Genomic DNA, 15482 nt, shown 5'->3' with positions numbered 1-15482 from the left:
AGGGACAAATAAAGTATTTTAAACAGTTTAAAGAGGCTGAGGCATGATTAGGGTATAAAATGATTGTTTTCTGGTCAGCATCAGACACACTGACTTTTCCATTTATTACTGTCTTCTCTTCCTGTTTTAAAACTAACATTCTATTAACTAAATAGCAGAATATACTGTATATGTGTTTGATAGGCTATTGATATAACAGTCATAAAGTAACAGTCAAAGAATTGTGTATTTCCTAAGCATTGCTTATATTAAATTCAGTGAACCTGATATAAAATGAAAATCCTCTCACAAATTACTCTGTGCAGTAAATCCTGGTAAGTTTCTGTAACGAAATGCACACCATAGTTTTTCTAATACAGCAAAATCAATATATCATTTTCCATGATTCATTTCATATATAACAGAAAAATAACAAGAAAAATATGTTACAATAATTTTTGAAGAGTTTAGGCTTAAAGATAAGGCTAAAATGAATATAAGGGAAACAAGTGAGCTTTCATTTAAGTGCTAACAGAAGCACTTAAAACATACTGTACATGCCACTGGTCACAGTGTTAATGGGAACAGAAAAGCACAGAGAACCCTCATGTAAAGCTGTTGCATTATCCTAATGAGATCTCTCTGTTAATAACTGTTTTGCATGAAGAAATTAATTTAGAGAACTGCAATTTTGGTTTAGTGTTGAACAAAAGGGCATTTGTTTAATGGCAAAGTGTTCTGTTCTAAAGTGCGCATTAGAACACAGAGTTTTTCTGTTCTGGTGTAAACTCCATTTGGTTTAACATTTTGAAAAATTAACCATTGCAGAAGACTTATATGAAATATTTTTCAAATCAGTACCCTTTCTGGCAGTAAACAAAACTAATCAGCTATTAATGTACTTGTTTATAACGCCTCTAAAGTCTTGTACTTTACAAATGTACATTACACACATACATCCATCCATTACAGAACCAACATATTAAAGTTAAAGGTGGCAGGGGCTTCAGCATATTAGAATGAAGCTGGAATCAGCCCTAGATGTGGTGCCGGGACATACTTAATGTAATAATGTATAAATAAAATAAAAGTGAAATATGATAGGAAAAGGGAACAGCAGGTAGTGTTACTACTTTGGAGACCTAGCCGGAGTTATCTATGTGTTTCATTTTTCTTCCACAGGCCAAAGAAATGATGTTAAGTTAGAGAATGACCCTAAATTGGCTTAGTGTACGTTTTTCCTGTGAAAAACGTACATCCCACTCTAGACAAGCTAGTAGGCACTAGACAAAAAAAGAATGTAAAATTGGACAAATCTAAAACTAAATTTTTGAAAATGAATTAAAGGAAATAAAATAAATGCAATAAAATGAATCATTTCACACTTAAGACAGAATATTACACTAGCTTTCTTCCTACATCTCAAAGATGTGTGTTAGGTTAATCAATGACTAGTGATGAGTGAAACAGCAAAAATCTGTGTTTCACTTTATAAAAAATTTAGCAAAATAAAGTGTATTTTGCTCCCAGTGAATTTCATGTCATTCACATAAGAAAAAAAGTCTTTAATTCCTGTCTTGAAGCAATTTCATGCATTAATGCATCTACTTGTCATTTAGTAGCTAAATAAATGTCTCTTTTGAAAATAGGCATCCTCCTTAACAAGGATAAGGAGGTTTCCAGGTAATGGTGGTGGATGAGGTTTTGGCAGAAGCCACCTTCTGTATTTTGTGGTTTCCTCTGGAGAAAACACAGTGATGTGCACTGTGTTAAGTTTTTGTATGTAATATATTATATACAGCATGTCACATTTTTTTAAAAAGTACTGCACTACTCTGCAGCAATGTGAACAAGAGCCATAAATAGAATTCATTTTTCATGTATGGTATGGGAAGCATGGAAGCAAGAACATGGCTTTAAACAACAGTATTCCATGTTCTCCACTAAATATATCCCATTGAAACCCCAAACAACTCTTTAATGAGTTTTGTGTTTTGCAATTGTGAAATTGACTGTGAAACAAATTTTATTGTCAGTTTCACAAAACTGTATGCAAATGAAGACTTGCCTGTTTCATTCATCACTAGTAATTATCCTACATTGCCCCAGTATACAGTATGTGAATAAGAGTGTGTATTATTGCGCCCAACAATGGACTAGTGTCTCATCAGGGACTAGTTCCTACCTTGTGCCCAGAACTGGATAAACACATTAGAAAAGGTATCTTGCAGTTTTGAAGGTCTGAACTTCCATGTCAAGAGTAAATGAAGACCGTATGGATCATAAAGACGCAATTAATCATGTTAAATTTCTGATTCAATCCTTCAATTGTGGTTCATTCATCATAGGGGAAAAGATATAAAAAATACTTTACATACAAGACAATCTCTGGGAGTCTTTAAGTAATAAATTAAATTAAACCTTGAAAGTTCCCTGTCATCTTCCACAACTTTATTAAACTGACACAAGTACCACTAGCTTTAGAAATTAGCAAGTTGTAAAATCTGAGTCTTCAAATTGTCTGTATTGTTAATTTAGTAGTATGAGTCTAAAATGTAGCAACAACAGAAATAAAATCAAACAAATATGCTACTATACAGAAAACATTAAATTCCACTTCCAGGAAAGACAGTTTTCTTTTGAAAAGTGAATGTTCAAGGATTTTTGAGGAAAGAGAGAAAAGGCCATTTATGGAGACAAAATTACTTCTTGAAAGCTGTTTTTGAAACTAATAGAAAATAATTTTGTCAGAAGTAGCCATTCACATTAAAAAATAATGTCCTCCTAGACCATGACACTAAAAATGATTGATCGTACCAGAATTCTCATGTGTTGCTTTTGTTTCCTTAGTAGAGTCGGGCATAAACAACCCCATTAGTTTTGTGAAAACTTGACACACATCATTATTCAGCTGAAATGATAAACACAAAGCTTGTTATGTCCTCTGCAAAAAATATATGGTGATAATGGTTAACACTGCTGCTTTATGATTCTAGAAACCTGTAATCAATTCTGTTTTGTGTGTGAAAGTTGCATGGTTGCCCTGTATTTGTACTAGTTTTATAAATATGCTTTAGTTTCCTTTCACATCTGTTATTTATGTATGCAAGGTTAATTTCCATCTCACATTTGATCTTTAAAAATGGGTGTATATGAGTTGGTCCTGGAAGGGACTAGTATCCATGCTTGGTGTATGATGCTGTTGGTAGAGGCATGGACTTCTTCCGGCCCAGTACTGGAATGAAAGGACCAGTAGAATTTATTAATTATCACTTAGCAACATTTTTATCATTCACAGTGAAAAAGCATGGGTTACAAACCATTTCATGACAGACTAGATACTGATGATCCTTAAAAGCAGACTTACTGTCACACAGTAACATACAATATACATATCAGTATACTTACTTTTCAGAAATCAAAGAGATTAATAAAAATTTCAGCAAACATTTTTTAAAAATAAAATCTATTACCTGAGAGACATCAGGTACATTGGCAGTCTTTTTCATGGTGGCCACACTGCCCAAAATGCCAGTGTCTAGAGGAAAAACAATTTCACAATCAGGGTGCACCAAACACTCCTCCAGGGTGGCATCCTTGTGAACGTTGAAGAGGCGTGTTGCAAGCTCACCGGTGCCATTGCGCATACGATACATGAAAAGGCTCATGTGTTCAGCCCGAAGCAAGAAACTAAGCCATCGCAACAGAGTGAAGATACAGCGCTCCATCTGCAGATTGTCTTGAATGCCACGAATCAAGTCAAAAAAGATCTCACTCTCTTCCAACTGGTTAACATCATGAAAGCTGGTAAAATCCACTTCTGCCTCTTTTTTTTCCAACATAGCAGAAATTACACCCGATCGAAATTTGGAGTCATAGTATTGTTTAGCAAACTTTGGATTAGTGTCCAAAAATTTCTCTGCCACTTCTGAAGTGATGGCAGCCATTTTTCAATGTTGTTAGCTATGATAAAACTGTTGAAAATATTCTTTTAAAAATTCAGCACGTGATATGGCAAAAACACTTTCCCCTTTTGTATTCAGCTATGATAAAAATATAAAAAATATTTACTTACAAGACTCAGAATGTGATATGATAAAAACTCTTGCCTCTTTTGCAAGTAATTTTCAGTATTCTTTTTTAAATTATGACCCAGTATAGTAGCCCATAGTCTCTTCTGATCTACCTGTAATCAGATGTCAACATGGCAGAAATAAATTTTACAAAGGCATGCAGCTCCAAAGAACAGATCAAGTTGGTATTACCAAGTTATCCAAATCATAATGCTTATCTTAGTTAAGTATGTCAACTGTGACTCCCTGGGCTATTGGATGAGGAGTGAAAATTAGGATTAACAGATTGTGTTTAATTTACCATGTGACCATCCCTTATCTAATATCCAATAAAAAGACTGAATTATAAATTGAAATAAATATTATACTGTGTTTTACATCATTATTGAAAATATCAACACATTAATACTAATTGTAAAATATTATTAGGGGGGACATTTAGATAATATATAATATACTTGTATCATTAAGTACATGCTTTTGGGGAGACTCACCATTAACTATCCCATTCACCACTTTGTACATGTATGAGTTGTTGTTGTTCTTATTGCCTTTCTCATTTTTAAACAACTTCCTTTTTTGCAATAAGAGTATGCTAAAATCAAAAATAACAAGGAAACATATATTTTAACTGACAGCCATTTACAAGATTTAACAATACAAACTCAATGTTCAAAGTGAACCTAGGTCTGTGGCTTACTGACTAAGGTGATGGTTCAAACCACATCATATATATATATATAGTATTCATTGTGTGACCCTCAGCATGTCAACTAACATGCAAGTAGTTTGTTTGTAAACATATAAATCAATGATGTGATGTACAAGTTGCTTTAGATAAAAGGGTTAGCTTGGTAAGTATATGTAAATATTTTAAGCAAGTTAGTGATAAATTAATTTTGTTTAGGCGTCTTTGGTTGTAGTGCTCACTTTTACATATTTCCTTTCCTCCCTAAAATACATAATTTAACACAACATAACAATGCATAGCATAGCATAACTGGAAGAAGGGGTGAAAAAAAACCCAGATGGATCGATGTGGGTAAATATATAATAGTATAACATTCTCAAGCCATTGTAATCCATTTCAAGGTGATTGAGGACCTGCACCTTTTATGGAAGCATATTTTCATCTTACTGTGGAATCTTTGTCCATCACCAAGGTGTATGTTTAGTAATTCTGATGATATAGTCCTTCTCCAGTTATTGCCTTCACTGAGTAGGTCTTATTGGCAAACAACCTAAACATTTGGCTTTGGAGAATCAGCACAAAGTTCATGATACACAATCCTGGAAAAAAAATCCACAAAAAATGTGAAATAAAAAATGCATTCAGTTATCTTACAGTCAACAATTTCATTTTCCAAAAGATGCTCCTTACTTACAACATTCTCTTTGTGCTATTGGCACATAATATAGTAATATTATGAGAAGCTGACAAATCCAAAAATACAGCAGCCACACATGCTAATTACTGTGCCACCACACTTCCTATATGTGTGGAAAGGTTTATGATATCATATAGGTCTTTCATACACTAACTACCTTCAGCTTCTTTGTTTGTGGTGCTTACATTTCCCTTACCACTCCTAAGTAAATAAATATATAATCCTAATTCTCTAGCCCACTTAATTTATTTGAGGGCTGAGGAAGACAGAGCCTATCCCAGCAGTATAGTGCAAAAAAGAAACCACAAGGTAGGAGCCCACTGATATGTGCATTGACAAAGGACTAATATCATGTAATTGAAGTACCTTGAGGACAAGCACATATTGGGAAAACATGCAGACTCTATACAAACAAAAATTGAACATATGATTTAAAATTCAATTCTGGTTCCAAGGAGCAACAGTGCTAAATACCATGTATATAGTATAATATATATAGTATTATATATGTGTGTGTATGTGTGTGACTGACTAGGGCCCTTTCCAGGCCAGGAGGCCGTCATAGTGGAAGGACTGGGGGTGCAGATGTACACAGGGCACTGCCTCCCCCAGACCACTAGATGGCAGCCCCCCCTGGGTTGCAGCAGCACCTCGCATCCACACAGGGCACCATGGGAGATGGGAGTCTGGCACAGCCCTGGTGGGTTCCATGGCAGCCACCAAGGGGAGCTGCAGAGCCCTACATTGGGCTCTCTAGGTTTAATTTGGGTGGAACCCAACCCTTGAAAATATATGGATTATGCACTCATTTAAGTTTGAGCAGCAGGGTTCAAGGCCATGTGAAAGCAGACCTTCTGTTTTCATTATTCTAAGTCCATTTAAGCAGGCGGCTTAGTCTGACAAAGCTACAACAGAATGGCTGTTACACAAGCATATCCAAGCACTGTAAGTTCTTACAGTAGCCTAAAGCTCTGACGCTGTAAAGCTGAAGACAAAGATAATGAAATAGCTAGGTTTTTCAAGATAAACAAATAAAAGCTACTGTACATATAAGTTTTCAGTTTACTAAAAATATAATTAATTGACCATTTATTAAAGCAAATATGAATATATTGATCCATTAATATATGAATCAGTAAAACAACTAAGAAAAGTACTTAAATGCTTACTAAACCACTGACCTCAATGACCAGTCTTATAATTTGATAGGACAGAACATCCATCCATCCATTTTCCAACCCGCTGAATCCGAACACAGGGTCACGGGGGTCTGCTGGAGCCAATCCCAGCCAACACAGGGCAGGAACCAATCCCGGGTAGGGTGCCAACCCACCACAGGACACACACAAACACCAAGCACACACTAGGGCCAATTTAGAATCGCCAGTCCACCTAACCTGCATGTCTTTGGACTGTGGGAGGAAACCAGAGCGCCTGGAGGAAACCCACGCAGACACAGGGAGAACATGCAAACTCCACGCAGGGAGGACCCGGGAAGCGAACCCGGGTCTCCTAACTGCAAGGCAGCAGCGCTACCACTGTGCCACCGTGCCGCCCAGGACTGAACATGTTAACATAAATCTACTACTATTTTTGTATGGTTATCCAGCTTGATATTTGGTTTTATCATTTTATATACAGTGCAGCTGGAAACCATTGTGGCATAATTGGCATTTAGAACATTGGCACATTTGTGACTAGAACAGACCATGGAGCCCAACATGTTTGTCCATCTTTTTTACTGAAATGTCCAAAATAACATCAAGTTGAGATTTAAAGAACAGTACAGTCTTAATCTGCACCACAGTATCTGGTAATTTATTCCAAGCGTCTCTGGTACTTTGCATGAAGATAAACTTCCCAACATTTGTGTAAACCTGTCCTTAACAATTTTCTAACTGATTCCCACCATGTTGTTGTTGTTGAAGAATTTATTATAAAGTAATTGTAAATTTAATATAGTGATGCAATAGTTAAAATGACAGAAAGATATTGTAGCAGACAGAGGCAAACGTGCAGAGTCCAGTAGCTGTGTTGGTCTACGTGTGTGTGTTTGTGTGTCTGTCTGTCTGTCTCGACTGTCTTGTTACAATGTGCAAACTAATTATTAAGCTTCAGTTACTTTGCGCTACTGAGATCCTGAATGGTAAAAATGTATCAAGTCTTTTGTTCATCATCTTTTGCTCCCTCTCTAATAACCCAGCAGTGTTTCAAAATGGACAGACAGAAGGAATTGGGGGAAACTGATTTAGGAAGAAGCCCTGTGGGTGTAGCATTTGCTGCACAGTATTTTGCTGCTATTCACTACACAGTTTTTAACAGGCTGTCCCAAGACATGTATTCTTATTATAAAACAATCGTGTCTGGCCCAGCAAGACTAATGTTCTGGTTGCACAAGACTATAAAAGAAAAAATAGTTGGTTAGTTTTGTACCCTTTTTTTCAAAGGTCTGGGTTTTCTGTTAAATGGCATTTTGGTCCATCAGAGGTGAATCACTGTAAAATGACAAAATAAAAAAGCAAAGCATTTTTTGCAACAGAAAAGGACATCGTTGACAGAGCAAGCATTAACACATCACACAGTGTTTACTTTTAATTTGTTATTGGACAAAGAAAACAGTATTTACTAGGTAAACTGTATACTATACCATACTAGACAGGTCATCTAGTGTGATCAACTGGATCCTTGAGAGTGCAGGAGAATAGGGCCATGATTAGTGCTGCATGTTAGTGTCTCAGTTTAATGCCTAGGAGTTTTGTGCAGTGTTCTCTGTAGGGTTGGGTTCATTCCATTTTGCATGATAATATTGCATTCTGCTGCAAAAAAGTGCAGCCTTATAATGGATGAAATGGGTTCAGAAAATTAATAGAAGAGATCCTGAGGAAGTAAGGATTCATTTTTACTACAATAAGAGTTACTTTCATTTTATTTTCACTTTTTACCTCATTCTCACCAAAATGTTCCAGAAGTCACCAAATGTGGTTGAGAGGTCATCCTTGATTAATAATTTGAATTTAAGTGTTGACTGTAAAATTTGTTAAATCTAACTTTTGAAAATTGAGGCAGTGGTTAAAGTAGATCCACATTGAGACAGAAGTGAAAAGTTCATGTTATCTCCACTAGAGGGAGGGATACTACAGAAATATAACTGATGAGTTCAACTAGTTTCTTTTTTCAGGTTACAGTTTGCTTTTATATTAGATTTATGTTGATTTTTAATTTCTGATCTGATTCTAAGTCAATAATAACTCTCAATGTGTAATTGTCTTTTGTAAGAAATGAAGAATAGCAAGCATTGCTGTCTCCTCATTCTGTTAAGTCTGTACAGGAAATTCTAACAATTTGCAGACAAAATGTATTTATGCTATTTATTCACTTTCCATAAAACATAATTGTTGTATTGTTAATTGACATATTTAACTGTTTCTAAATACACACATACAGTTTCTGCATGCACACATACATTTTCCTCTTAGTATATTGTACTGTTAGTGAAAAGCTATCTAAACGGTATTAGGCACAAAGTAGGCCTATTTGATTAAAGGATAACTGCTAATGCAAAAAAGTAACACCTATATTTGCTTCTAAATACATACATTTTTGGAGCCCTCTTAGTATATTCTACTGTTATGGGGAGGGCAAGCCTTTCCTAACAATATCTGGCATAATGCAGAACCAAACTCTGGACTGGATACCAGTGCATAGCACTTCACTCTACCTACCATGCTCACACTCTTTCTGATGGTGACAATTTTGTTTTACCCAATATGTCTAACACACACATATTTAGGATAGGGAGAGAAACCAGAGAAAGTACAGAAAACTTCAATGGACATAAGGGAAAACACTTACTCCACATAGAGTGTATTTAGAAAAGAAATGCAGCTGAAGACCATGTATGTGTGAAGAACAGTCACTAATCACTGTGAGAAAGAGTTGCCCTTCTCTACAGACATATGAAAAAGTAAGTACACCTTCTTGTGGGGGCAAAACAAGCTAGTAGAGCCAAGGGTGTATTTACATTGTCTACAAACAGAAATGGCTTTTGTTCAATTTCAGGTCAGTTCAGTCTGGGGAGCATGCCACCAAACAACAAAAACAGCCTGGAATCCTGGTATGCAACACCCAAGCAGACATGTGGTCCAGTCTCACCCCCTGGAAATGACCATCTATCTGCCGCAGCCAGGTGTTATGTGGGTGTCTCTTTGACCTGGTCCAGCTGCTTGGGTCCTCAACAATGAGGATCCTGTGAGCCAGATCAACATCTTAGGTCACTGGATAGCATCAATGTCTCACAACCATATAGCAAAACAGGAAGCACCAGGACTTTACAGACCTGGACCTTTGCCCTTGGAGTGCCACACACCCCTTTTCAGCTACTTCATGACCCCCCATGTTCTCCCAATCCATCTACTGACCTCATAGGAAGAGTCACCACAGACATGAATGTCACTGCTGAGGTAAGTAAACCTCTTGAAGAGGTCGACATTCTCTCCACAGAGAGACACACTACTGATGACTGTGCCCAAGAAGTCATTAAAGGCCTGGTTCTTGGTTTTTATCCAGGACACTTACAAGCCCAGACACTCAGACTACTTGCTAAGTCTCTCGAGCACCCCAATCAGAGCCTCCATTGACTCCAGCTCCGTTGACAAAGTCAAGATTAGTGAATCTTTCTTCACCAACAGATGCCCCACAGCCGCTGGACCCCACGACCTTGCCCAACACCCAGTCCAGGCAAGGACTGAACAGATGAGGAGCAAGAACACACCCCTGATGAACTTCAGAATCAACTGGGAAAAATGCAGAGGTTCTGCCTCCACTCTGCAGAGCACTCACAGTACCAGTGCACAGGACAATCATCCAGCAACTTTGGGGGGATCCCACAAAGTCTCAGGATGTCCCACGGGGCAACTCGATCTACTAAGTCAAATGCTTTACGCAAATCAATAAAGGCTGCAAAGAAACTCTGATGAAATTTCCGTTTGCGCTCCATGAGAACCTATAGTGCCAGGATGCATTCGATAGTAGACTTCTTAGGTGTAAAACCAGACTGCTCTGGTTGCTGGAAGGCAAGCAAGTGATCATGGATCCTATTGAGGATGACCCTAGCAAATACATTACCTGGCACCGACAGCAGTGTTATCCCCCTGTAGTTGCTGCAATCCAGGTGATCACTCTTCCCTTACCAGACAGGGTCGACAAGTTCTGTTTTCCAGTCAGTTGGGATGACACCCATTTCCCAAATGTAAGCAAAGATTGCTTGCAATGCAAAGAGGACAGCCTTACCACCAGCCTGGATACCACTGATTCCTCCAGCCTTCCCTACCCTCAGCTGGTTCACCACCTGTGCAATTTCAGTGAGACTGTGTGGTTCACAGGTAATTGGAGGATCAGCCTCAGATACCATAGACCCAGAGATGTCTAACGTTCTAGCCGGAGGATCAGCTTTAAACATCCGTTCAAGTTAGGTAGCCCAGCAGGTCACAATTTCAGTGTCATTCGTAAGGACTACTCCATCATCCACTCTGACTGCGACTCTCTGAGGAACAGATTTGGATGTGCTGTTCAATTTGCATTGGATAAATTATTGCAAAGTGAAATTTTCATTGTTTTTTAAATTATATCCCCTTTATGTAAAGATAATTTTAAATGAAGATCATATATTTATATATCCACATCTTAAAAAAGAAAAACATTTCATGAGATGCACTTACTTTTTCATTAGACTTTACATAACAAGTAATAATCACTGGGAACAAAACAAGAGCATTTCATTTTACTCTTCTGTTCTTACTGAAAAGATTTAATTATTTTCTAATAAACATGAACGCTAATGCATAGAAGCAGGCTCTAAAAACTTTAAATTCTTTATTAAAAAATAATTTTAAAAACATCTGAAACATCTTTCTCCAAAGTATAGAAACATCCATCCATCCATTGTCTCCCGCTTATCTGGTCGGGTCGCGGGGGCAGCAGCTTGAGCAGAGATGCCCAGACTTCCCTCTCCCCTGCCACTTCTTCTAGCTCTTCCGGGAGAATCCCAAGGCATTCCCAGGCCAGTCAAGAGACATAGTCCCTCCAGCGTGTCCCGGGTCTTCCCCAGGGCCTCCTCCCGGTTAGACGTGCCCGGAACACCTCACCAGGGAGGCGTCCAGGAGGCATTCTGATCAGATGCCCGAGCCACCTCATCTGACTCCTCTCGATGCGGAGGAGCAGCGGCTCTACTCTGAGCCCCTCCCGGATGACTGAGCTTCTCACCCTATCTTTAAGGGAAAGCCCAGACACCCTGCGGAGGAAACTCATTTCAGCCGCTTGTGTTCGCAATCTCGTTCTTTCGGTCACTACCCATAGCTCATGACCATAGGTGAGGGTAGGAACATAGATCGACTGATAAATTGAGAGTTTCGGCTTGCGGCTCAGCTCCTTTTTCACCACGACAGACCGATGCAGCGCCCGCATTACTGCGGATGCCGCACTGATCCGCCTGTCGATCTCACGCTCCATTCTTCCCTCACTCGTGAACAAGACCCCGAGATACTTGAACTCCTCCACTTGGGGCAGGATCTCGCTACCAACCCTGAGAGGGCACTCCACCCTTTTCCGGCTGAGGACCATGGTCTCGGATTTGGAGGTGCTGATTCTCATCCCAGCCGCTTCACACTCGGCTGCGAACCGATCCAGAGAGAGCTGAAGATCACGGCCTGATGAAGCAAACAGGACAACATCATCTGCAAAAAGCAGTGACTCAATCCTGAGCCCACCAAACCGGACCCCTCAACGCCCTGGCTGCGCCTAGAAATTCTGTCCATAAAAGTTATGAACAGAATCGGTGACAAAGGGCAGCCCTGGCGGAGTCCAACTCTCACTGGAAATGGGTTCGACTTACCGCCGGCAATGCGGACCAAGCTCTGGCACCGATCGTACAGGGACTGAACAGCCCTTATCAGGGGGGCCGGTACCCCATACTCTCGGAGTACCCCCCACAGGATTCCCCAAGGGACACGGTCGAATGCCTTTTCCAAGTCCACAAAACACATGTAGACTGGTTGGGCAAACTGCCATGCACCCTCCAGGACCCTGCTAAGGGTATAGAGCTGGTCAACTGTTCCGCGACCAGGACGAAAACCACACTGTTCCTCCTGGATCCGAGGCTCGACTATCCGACGGACCCTCCTGTCCAGGACCCCTGAATAGACTTTTCCAGGGAGGCTGAGGAGTGTGATCCCTCGGAGGGTGTGTTCCAACTACAGAGGGATCACAGTATAGAAACAAAGAATTAAAAATATGAACACTTTCCTGCTGAATATATTACTTCATTCTTTGGTGTGGGCATAGTTTAAAACTTTTATCCGGGGTGCATAAGCATGAGGAGAATGAAGGAGGTGCTACTATATTAAACAACTCTCACAATAAATTGCATATATCCCCTTATTACATGAAAATTTTCACTGCACACAGAAAATAAGTGGTTACTGCACATTTCAGACCTATTTTAAAAATAAACTAAACTGATGTGGGTATCATTAACTCTGCAAGGAACTCTTAGTCCCTGAATAGGGTGACAGCCCACTGCAGGGTGAAAACATACATACACATATTTCAAGGGCCAATTTATCATCACCAGGCCACCTGACCTGCATGTCTCTGGACTATGTAAGAAAACTGGATGTCCAGAGGAAATCCACATGTACATGGAGAGAACATACAAACTGCACAAAAGGAGCATCCAGGATTCAAACCCCAGTCTCTTTGTTGAAGGGCACCAATTGTACCACTACACCACCTTGATGCCCTGCCCCAAATATAATATAATATAATATAATATAATATAATATAATATAATATAATATAATATCCCTGCGGTGGGTTGGCACCCTGCCCAGGATTGTTTCCTGCCTTGTGCCCTGTGTTGGCTGGGATTGGCTCCAGCAGACCCCCGTGACCCTGTGTTCGGATTCAGCGGGTTGGAAAATGGATGGATGGATGGATAATATAATATAATATAATATACAGTGCATCCGGAAAATATTCACAGCGCATCACTTTTTCCACATTTTGTTATGTTACAGCCTTATTCCAAAATGGATTAAATTCATTTTTTTCCTCAGAATTCTACACACACCACCCCATAATGACAACATGAAAAAAGTTTACTTGAGGTTTTTGCAAATTTATTAAAAATAAAAAAACTGAGAAATCACATGTACATAAGTATTCACAGCCTTTGCTCAATACTTTGTCGATGCACCTTTGGCAGCAATTCCAGCCTCAAGTCTTTTTGAATATGATGCCACAAGCTTGGCACACCTATCCTTGGCCAGTTTCACCCATTCCTCTTTGCAGCACCTCTCAAGCTCCATCAGGTTGGATGGGAAGCGTCGGTGCACAGCCATTTTAAGATCTCTCCAGAGATGTTCAATCGGATTCAAGTCTGGGCTCTGGCTGGGCCACTCAAGGACATTCACAGAGTTGTCCTGAAGCCACTCCTTTGATATCTTGGCTGTGTGCTTAGGGTCGTTGTCCTGCTGAAAGATGAACCGTCGCCCCAGTCTGAGGTCAAGAGCGCTCTGGAGCAGGTTTTCATCCAGGATGTCTCTGTACATTGCTGCAGTCATCTTTCCCTTTATCCTGACTAGTCTCCCAGTTCCTGCCACCGAAAAACATCCCCACAGCATGATGCTGCCACCACCATGCTTCACTGTAGGGATGGTATTGGCCTGGTGATGAGCGGTGCCTGGTTTCCTCCAAACGTGACGCCTGGCATTCACACCAAAGAGTTCAATCTTTGTCTCATCAGACCAGAGAATTTCTCATGGTATGAGAGTCCTTCAGGTGCCTTTTGGCAAACTCCAGGCAGGCTGCCATGTGCCTTTTACTAAGGAGTGGCTTCCGTCTGGCCACTCTACCATACAGGCCTGATTGTTGGATTGCTGCAGAGATGGTTGTCCTTCTGGAAGGTTCTCCTCTCTCCACAGCGGAACTCTGGAGCTCTGAAAGAGTGACCATCGGGTTCTTGGTCACCTCCCTGACTAAGGCCCTTCTCCCCCGATCGCTCAGTTTAGATGGCCGGCCAGCTCTAGGAAGAGTCCTGGTGGTTTCGAACTTCTTCCACTTACGGATGATGGAGGCCACTGTGCTCATTGGGACCTTCAAAGCAGCAGAAATTTTTCTGTAACCTTCCCCAGATTTGTGCCTTTGAGACAATCCTGTCTCGGAGGTCTACAGACAATTCCTTTGACTTCATGCTTGGTTTGTGCTCTGACATGAACTGTCAACTGTGGGACCTTATATAGACAGGTGTGTGCCTTTCCAAATCATGTCCAATCAACTGAATTTACCACAGGTGGACTCCAATCAGGGGAAACAGGATGCACCTGAGCTCAATTTCGAGCCTCATGGCAAAGGCTGTGAATACTTATGTACATGTGATTTCTCAGTTTTTTTTATTTTTAATAAATTTGAAAAAATCTTAAGTAAACTTTTTTCACGTTGTCATTATGGGGTGTTGTGTGTAGAATTCTGAGGAAAAAAAAATTATTTAATCCATTTTGGAATAAGGCTGTAACATAACAAAATGTGGAAAAAGTGATGCGCTGTGAATACTTTCCGGATGCACTGTAATATTCTCAGACTTATTTAATTCAATAATTCATATTGTGGGTACTATCATGGCAGAATCTGGTAGAAGGAAGGAACCAACTGTGTATGTGATAACAATCCTGTGGGACCTACAGAATCACTAGTTAATCTAACACACAAAATTTCAAGATGTGGGAAAAAAACTGTGTACATGTAGGAAAACATATGGTGAGAACTCTGCATAGGCAGTGCTCAGGCATTGGCTTTGAACTTCAAGCCTTGTGTTTGTAAGCACAGCAGTGAAAACCGTTTAACTGTTATAATTAAGTGAAATAGAAAGGTATATTTTATCACCGTGTAATTTTTCAGATTACATATGTTCTCTCTCCATAATATGAACCAAATTCGTTACGAAAGGGCTGGGTAATTTCAGTATTCTATGTAATCTTGGCTAACCTGG

General features: G+C 39.7%; 1 protein-coding gene across 4 annotated transcripts in view; it reads right to left on the bottom strand.

The window, feature by feature from the left end:
- The window catches only part of pde6a (phosphodiesterase 6A, cGMP-specific, rod, alpha), a 101681-nt gene that overhangs the window by 69358 nt on the left and 16841 nt on the right, over nt 1-15482 (bottom strand). The window contains exon 1 of one of the 4 annotated variants that reach the window (XM_051933838.1): nt 4055-4301. The exons of 1 other annotated variant lie outside the window; for it this stretch is intronic. Coding sequence is in view for 2 of the 3 variants with exons in the window: in XM_028812906.2 (XP_028668739.1) it covers nt 3453-3926 (474 nt within the window). In the remaining variant the exon portion in view is untranslated. 2 more of the 4 variants (XM_028812906.2, XM_051933836.1) reach the window with 2 other exon arrangements.

This window comes from Erpetoichthys calabaricus, chromosome 11, assembly GCF_900747795.2.
Source record: "Erpetoichthys calabaricus chromosome 11, fErpCal1.3, whole genome shotgun sequence".
Classification (NCBI taxonomy): Eukaryota; Metazoa; Chordata; class Cladistia; order Polypteriformes; family Polypteridae; genus Erpetoichthys; species Erpetoichthys calabaricus.
The sequence above is the reverse complement of the archived record's forward strand: the minus strand, read 5'-3'. Positions and strand labels throughout refer to the sequence as shown.